Consider the following 8,602-nt stretch of genomic DNA (forward strand, 5'->3'; position numbering starts at 1 on the left):
AGAAGTCAAAGGCAGATGTAGGTCTTGAGATGTGTTAAATCTACAGTCAGAAGTTAACCAATGTTCATACTGGAATTCTGTCTTTACAGCCTTTCCACAGCTTAAGTTCCTGGGATAGCTTTTCCCTCAGACCTTCACAATGCTAAGCAGCAGCATTTATCAACGCATCTTCAGACACTGAAAGCGAGAGAAGCTCTCTGTGCATCAAAATAGAAGTCAAACAACTCACAGGGCTAGCAAGAAACTTCTCTGTCTGGTGGGCCAACTGCTCACCACAGAGCTTCTTTAACCTCTTTCTCACATATCTGATACAGGTGATCTCCAGATGCAGAACACTGGAGAAGACAGTATGCAGGTAAAACAACTGATTTCATCCAGTAATAGTATCCTAATATAAAATGCTTGTCTAACAGTTTTGGCATTAGAATATTTGGATGTAAAATATTCACACAATTCCCAAGTAAGAATGGAGTAGATAACCTAGCTAAAACACATTCACTACTGTCTGTCCAGCTCAATTCCAAAATAGAATTTGAGATCATATTCAGTATCCATACTGCAGTGCAGTGCCTCAGAGAGGAAGGTACAGATGCTGCAATTGCAGGCACGCCATTCCTCACATGAGCTGTTAAACAGTGGTCTCTTGTGCCAGTCCCTGGTGAATCCTTGCAAGTCACGTACTGATAGTTACAGGGATGGCTTATTAATATAAACAAAGGGTAGCCAACGTGTTTTTTAATGCTATCTCCTTCTAGAATTGTTCCTAATATGCAAGGTTGTTTTCAGCATTCTCCTCCGTGTATGCTGTCAGCTGTGTTTGTATATTCGATGACTGCAGTCACCAGAACCTATTATATATTATGATATATATCCTTTAAAGATGAGCAGTGTATGAAAAGCACCAAGGAAAGAAAAAAAGGAAAAAAAAAAGGAAAACTCATTGCTGACGTACGTAACAATTCTTATATTATTTATTATTTTACAATAACTTTAGTATCTTCTTTGCCCAGGTTCCTTCTTTGTTCTGTAGCTCCACAATATCTTCATCCGTGGTGGGCTAAGCATATGATTTTTAATCAGATTTGGAGCGACATTCCTTGTTTAAATGCTGTTTATAACAAAGAACACTTACAACAGAAGTGATTCTGGAATCACAGAACTCCTTCAACTGTGATCACATTTAAACCACATTCTTCAATTCTAAGTGAAGAGTAATTCTCTGCCATGAACTCTATTCTTTTATTATCCAAAGTACTACATCCCAGCACTAAGTTAATCAAATCTTTTCCACATCAAACCTAAATAACATTTAATTTAAAAGTACATTTCCAGTGTTAGAAAGTACCTTCACACTTCCCTCTGACAGTCACACTCAAAACAATTAAGTCTGTGTGGTAGATAAGGCAGCACAAAATACATTCGCAAGAGAAACTATTAAACAAATGAGGGTTGAGGGGAAAAAAGAAAAGAAAGCAGCAGCACAGAGCACGGGGGAGAACATCTGTATTCCAGTAGTGACAGTGAAGAAGACCGTAACCCTGCCAGCCTCACTTCAACGTGCCTTGATGCTACCTCCCCACCATAAACATCAAGAAGAACACTTGTCTTTAATGCGAGAAATTCCACAGCTCCAGAAAACCATACATGCTGCCATCAGGAAGCTCTAATAGCTGATGATACTATGTTGCAACATTTCTCATCACTCCTAGGTGCAAAATAGCTTCCAAAACTCAGGAAACCTTTAACCAATGTACAAGATACTCCTAAGCAGTGTTTTGTAGGAACAATGCAACTGGTTTAACTCCATCCTTGGTTTATATTCCCCCTTCAAAGGCCTTCCCTTATAGAGGCGCTGCACTGAAAGAAGAAAAAAAAAAAGAAAACACATTCCTTGCACATACATATTATGGAAGGAGCCCTTGCACTTTAGCAAAAACACATTATGTTCCTTCATGGAACTCTGAATAATTTTAACTTTAAGCAAGTGAAGAAAGAAAACAAACAGGTCACTTCCATGATAATTACAAATTGTTTACATTCTTGAACATTAAACAGTTAAAATCTATTGTGGACACACCATTCTCCTTTCTAATATTAAAAAAAAAAAAAATCCTGCACAGGGAAGTAGCCATCCCCCAGACTAATACAAGCAAAGTCATGATACTTGCTCCACTTCACTCCCCTTACACAGCACACATGCCTGTGGTGGGGGAAGTCACAGTAACATATGTTCAAGCCTTAAAGGGGATACATGTAATGTAAAGCTACCTCAGCTACTGAAGGAGACTACTGTCAGTGGCAAAGCATGTAATTCACATGACTACACAAGACTTCCTTAAGGATAGTTGAGTCTATCTGAAGTCATCTCGGCCAATGTAAGGACTGATGCTTCCAGAAGTCCAGAGCATTAACAAGTTACATTCACTTTCCAGAAGTGACGTGTCAAACTCAATTTGTTCCTAAGAGAAACATAAAGCGCCCTAGCAGCAAATTTGCAGGAGGAACTGCATGATGCCACCTCATTAAAATAATAAGATAAGAGCACCAAAAGAAGAGGAATCATTAGGCAAAGCAGGAATATCTGAAAACCTAAGTTTTACTTATATTTACATAGATGTAAACACACACATAAGTATAAATCAACACATAGATGGCAAATACCAATTCAGTTTAATAGCTAGCTACAATGAAAGGAATCTTTTTATTGAAGAAAGCCTCACATTTCTCTTGAAATATTACAAATGACAAATTGTATTTAAACTCCAGAGAAAATTAAGGATATTACAGACATTTTGAAGTGTCAGAAAGAGAACCCGTATTTTCAGAAATTTTATTCAGGCCTATCAAAAGAAGAAAATTCAAAGAACACTATTTATAAGTAGCAGGCCTACAGATGTCATGATTAAGGTATTCATTGCACAGAAAGCTTTTTTGCTGGCATAAGGTGTTCTTTGATGTCTTCTACTTTAACTACCAAACCACTGATGAATCCATCTGCCCCCAGTTACTTTTTCAAAAATAAACAAATAAGAGGAGAAACTGAGGCAATTCTCAGGTAACATTTAATTTGCAGTGCTTTCTATCCATGCCATTCACAAAGCCATATGTATCCAACAGCTCTAGAGAGTACTAAACCAAACTTTAAGGACAGAAGAACCGAAACACTGAGATTACATCTTAAGGCAATTGACTTTTCCAAGCCATGATCATAACTTCATGAAAGCACAAGGAAAAGAGAAGTTAAAAATTATTACTTGCATATAACTACAGAAAGGAGGTTCAAAAACTTCACGTGAAAAGGCCATTTCTCAGGTCTTTCATTATTTCACTACATGAATTCCCCTGCGCCTCAGTTTATCGCATTCAAGGTCATTTTCCATCAGTACAACATTCTACAGATTTTTTAAGCATGGTCTAAGGCTGCATTGGCCAGAATTCCATTAAGCCTGATGCACTTTATCAGGAGTGCTGTTTTACATAACATGCTGCTGCTGTCAGGTGCTATAGTTCGGCACTACTCTGAATGTGCACGGCAGCATTATCGTGTCCACAGCTTCGCTTTCCCTATTAAGTATTCAGATAACAGCACTTGCATGAGCTAAGCCTAACACACAGACCTGCAGTAAGCCTGTCTGTGAAGGCACAAGTATTTCAAAAGCATTTTCCAGTAAGAGGACAAACGATAAAACTTATATATTGATTTGACACATTTTCTTTCAACAAAGTATTTTCTGGTTTGCCTTCAGGTGTTACACAACAGTACAATAGGAATCGAATGATGGCAAGAGGAAAAAAAAGTTGACAATTTTCATGCCAGTGTTGCATAACAGCCTTATCCCTCCCCATATAACCACAGTTTCCAAGAACTCGAAACAAAAATAATAACTGTTATAATTACAACGGGATGTATGTCTGTTACTTTCCGGCTTCTGGTTGGAAGAAAAAAAAACACAAGAAGATTAAGATCTAAGCTCCATAATGCTGCAAATGGCACGTGAATTGCTTCGCACAGGCTGTGCAATTTGCTTTCCCATCCTCATTAAATACGTTTTGTTGCTACACATCAGTCATTAACATTTCTTACGTTGGACGGCACTAAAAAAAGGAAAATAAGCCTTACCACACCATTTCAGTATCTCTTTCTCTACCTAACGGATACCTCAGCAATTTTTCCTAGAACTGTGGCTGGGTTTGTGTACTGCACCGTTCAAATACACCCGTCTCCAAAACTTACTAGGACTGCAGCTACAAACAGCACTTGGGAGATGGCCCAAAAGGTAAACAAAGCATTGCATGAAGTAAAATAATCCAGAAAAAGCAAGAAGCGCAGCGCTCCAGACAAATTAACTAAACTCAAAGAAGAAATGCTCTAGCGCCTTTACGTGCTTTGCACTGAGGATGCTCACACCAAGAAAGAAGAGCTGTGTTAGTCCGTGCTCAGCGAGAAGAGCGCCTGCAAGTTAGTGGGCGCCTTGCTGGGGTGAGGAGGCGCGAGGGGAGAGGCGATTTGTTCAACACTGCCGTTGCAGAAGGAGCGCGGTCGCAGCCCCCTAAGCCGGGAGCGCAGCCTGGTGAGTATCCGCAGTACGCGAGCACAGCGGCGGGCGGGAGCCGCGCTCAGATACTCGCGGAGGCGGCGGGGGCGCCCAGCACGCGCCTCCCCCTCCCGCGTGCCCCCGCACCACCGCCTCCGCACCGTCACCCTCTCCTCCCAGCCCCGTTAAGCGGAGCTAGCGGTTGCTCGCCCCCCCCTCACCCACGCCCGCCGGCCGGGGGCAAAGGCTGCTCAGCGGAGAGCAAAGCCCCGGCGGGGCACCCCCCGCTGCTCCCTCGCCTCCCCGCCTGTGCACGCGACGTTCCCCCTCGGTCCTCCTCAGGGCATCGCCCTCAGCCGCCCTCACCCCGCGAGCCCCTGCCCCACGCCGGCGCGGCACTTACAGTTCGCAGGAACTGAATCTCGTCCTCGCCTTCGCCCCCCTCGGCCATGGCTCCCCCTCTCTCTGCTTCTCCCGGACCGCTGCTCACGGCCGCACCGCTCTGCGGCTGGGAGCGAGCGGGCTGCGGATGCCCGCGCGCCTGCCGCAGGTGGACAGCTCTGCCCGCCGCCGCGCCGCCAGTGCCCGCTACGGGCGGAGGGGGATGCGATTAACCGCGGGGAGGGGGGCGGAGCTCCCGGCCCCCCCGCTGCTGCAGGTGATCCGCAGCCCGCTCCCTCCGCGCGCCGAGCCCGCCGCACAGCGCCCCTTGCTGGCTGCTCCGCGGAGCTACGCGTGCACGGCGCGGCTTCGCCGGGCGTCGGCCTCTGAACGTGAGAGTGTGGTTAACGCAGGGTCAATGAATCGCCGTTAGTCGAAGGGCGGCTAGCGTGTTTTGCCGTGGGTGCAACAGAGGGTCACCAGCGTAAATGTGTGCTCATCTCTAGTGAGCGTTTGCGAGGTCCACACTGTATTCCTGCTGGTGTGGAAACCAGGCCTCCAACAGAGAGAGGAGTTCGGCAGCCCACAAGAGCCGCGAGACTTCCAGCATCAGTAGTGCTCTGAAGTAAATGCCAGCAGAGAAGCTTTGCTCATGTGGTGCAACGGTCATGAGGTGAGGACAGGGGAGAAGCTTAGAAAATAGTAAAATGAACATCATATCATTGACAGTGATGTGTCTGAAGGGTGCGTGTCTGCAGAAGGCTTTTGCAGAACCATAACCAGGAAGCATAATGGAATCACAGTAATTTTGATAAACAGAAGGCACGGTAGTAGCCAAGAGATTTCTGAGAAGCCATACTGGCTGTCTTTAATTTCACGGTGCTTTAAGGCATTGTGGAAAAGTAATACTGAAATTTCTGTAGAGATCTTGGCAGCTGTGGATAAACAGTTCTTCTGACAGACTGGCAAATGCAAATGCAGCCATGACCCACAAGGCCTGTAGAACAGAATCAGAGGTTCTACAGATGAACTCCAGAGTTGATAGCTTAATCAGTTCCTTTATAATTTTCTGTTTTCATTGGCTCCAAGAGATTTTTACCTCTCAAACTTATTCCTGGTGAAAAAATATTTTTTTCTAAGTAAGATAAAATAGTTAAGAAAGTACTTTTCATATTGTCACATTACTCAAACCTCTTAAATTTCCCTTCCTCCAAGTAATAAAGGTTGAAAGATGTTTCTTGAAACAAACTCCTGCTAAGAGAAAAGTCTTGAGTCTGAATCTTGAAACCATGAGTCTGAACCATGTTTCAAGAAGGTGCACTGAACAAATAATACTTTGATTGCACTTTATCCCACTTACAGAATAAGTCAGTTTCAGACAACAATTTGCAAGTGGTTTTTTGTGTTGTTTTTTTTTTTTTTTCATATGAATGTAAAGGTCAGTTCACATCATTTTACAGGATCCAGTTCTTGTTTCAGCCACAGAACAAGGGCTTTCTATATCGGTCTGAAGGTGAGTGGTGGATGAGATGCCTGCTTGATTTGCTGCATGTCAGGCAAGGACATATTAAAGAAAGAAAAAGAAAAAAAAAAAAAAGAAAGAAAAAAAAAAGAAAAAACTATAAATAGCTCACTATGACATCACTGACTGAAACAGTTTGTACAGTTTTCAGTACAACATTATGACATAATGAAATTTGTTCCAGGAACTGGTGATACCTAGTTGCCTACAGACTTAGAGCTCATAATTAGGCTGCATGTTGTTCAGCGAGATGCAAACTCCAGCTGAAAATTCTCATGCTGTCAAATTTGTTGGACCTTCCCAGTTAGTTGAAGGATATTATGTGATAACAAAGAGAGGCCACATGTGGCTACATAATTAGCATAAGAAACAAAGCAAAAATTAGTAAAGATAAAAGGTTAGTCTAATGGCTTTCTGAACAGGGTGAAAAAAGATCAAATATAGTTGGAAGGAGATCCTGTTACATTATTCATCCAGAACTATTATTTATATGTGCACATATGATACAAATATACTTTTTAATGTATACATGTGCATATTGCTTATTAAATATGAAGTATGCATAAAATACAAAATCAGTGCATGCACAAAAAGGGCAGAACTAGATTCCTTAGCCATGGACTTTCTCTATGTATTACCTTAACCGCAGCAATCAGCTACAACATACGTGTCTCTTCCCACTCAAAACACAAAGCTTTATTCTATCCATGTGGAAAGATGAGAAGTGATCTTAAAACATCCAGGTGATTGGATTGATGAGTTTTAAAGGGAACGTACTTTAGCTAGTGTGAGGTTGTAGTCAGTAGCTATATTTAATTGTGTGAGGCTCTAATCAGTAGCTCTGTTTAATCAACTGTGTTAACTAATTAAAATCAACTTATTCTTTTTTGAAGTAGAAATAACAGTTTCTATCATATTGGGAATTTATGCATAGTTCACAAGATTGTTGCTTGGATTAACTGCTGGGAAGAATACAATAACAAATATCTCCCGTAGCTGATATTTACAAGTGGAGTTTGGTGGAAATGTGTTTTTGGAGTAGATGTGAAAGTAAAGGGCAGTTTGCTACAAGACTGCTAGTCCCAAATTTCAAGATGCCAATCATCCCTATGGCAGATAACTTTGTGTTCCCAACTCTCACTTGCTCAATTTTAATCTACATTACATTAGATTATACTCACTGTTTTTCACAGGTCTGGAGATTTTTATTAGCACCTACTCATAACCGAGCTTTCCACAGAAAAATGCTCACAGAAAAAAAAGACTGTTTCTATTCCCTCTAAAATAATTCTGCTAGTTTGAAGACAAAGTTTTTAACAAAGCCTCTGAAGATAAGAAAGAGGGGAAAATGTAGCAGGAAAATTGCCATTTCTTGCAACTCTAATGTATATTTAGTTGGCTAAGCAGTTTTCATTTAACACACATGTAGTAGGTCTGCTCTTTTTTCCTCCAATATAGAAGTAGCCTTTCAAATTTTCAGGCTATAATTTCCCCTACATTATGTGTGGCTTGCTGCTCCCCATGTAGTCTTCTATTTGTTGTCTTGTCTTCACCATGCTTCTTTTACAGTTCTATTCAAGTCTGCCCATCTCAGTACACACTTGTAATGGTCATGCTGACACAACATTTACTTTGTTTATTTTGCTTTTGGACAGCAAGAGTTTCTTGTTCCTACAGTCTTAGTTTATTGAGGAAGCAATACTGTGACAATGTATAGTATACCCACACCAATCTTCACTGAAAATGGGTTTCTTGGAGTGATGCAGCACCAGTGCAACACTGTATATGAGATACTCCAGAACGGTATAGACATAAATGAACAAGCACTAACACTATTATGCACATTTTAGCACTTTCATAATTTTTAACCATTTGAATTAGGAAATTTAATATGGTGTTAGGAGAAGATGCAGAAATATGTTTGTATTTACCCATTCAGAATAGTAATCTATGTAAAATAGATGATGTCTGCTGTCCGTTATAAAAGTAACATAAACACTGAGTATTCAGTAACATAAAGAAACAGCTTGGAGTGTCCCTTGTTTTCCACCTGTTCCAGAGTATATTGCCATGCTTACTTTGTCTTTCTAGTAGCATAGAATAAGACAATGCCAGTAGGAATGACATGGGGCAGATCCTGTCCTTCCTCCTGACGTTGTTTGTT

General features: G+C 41.6%; 1 protein-coding gene across 12 annotated transcripts in view; it reads right to left on the reverse strand.

The window, feature by feature from the left end:
• RYR2 (ryanodine receptor 2) overlaps nt 1–5,122 on the reverse strand; it is a 361,102-nt gene extending 355,980 nt beyond the window's left edge. For 11 of the 12 annotated variants that reach the window (XM_046939481.1, XM_046939480.1, XM_025149037.3 and 8 more), the window contains exon 1: nt 4,939–5,122. In XM_046939481.1, the coding sequence (XP_046795437.1) occupies nt 4,939–4,986 (48 nt within the window). In that variant the 5' untranslated portion in view covers nt 4,987–5,122. The remainder of the gene's footprint in view (nt 1–4,938) is intronic. The other variant, XM_040698262.2, reaches the window with a different exon arrangement.
• Nucleotides 5,123–8,602: the final 3,480 nt, after the last annotated feature.

Source organism: Gallus gallus, chromosome 3 (assembly GCF_016699485.2).
Source record: "Gallus gallus isolate bGalGal1 chromosome 3, bGalGal1.mat.broiler.GRCg7b, whole genome shotgun sequence".
Taxonomy (NCBI): Eukaryota; Metazoa; Chordata; class Aves; order Galliformes; family Phasianidae; genus Gallus; species Gallus gallus.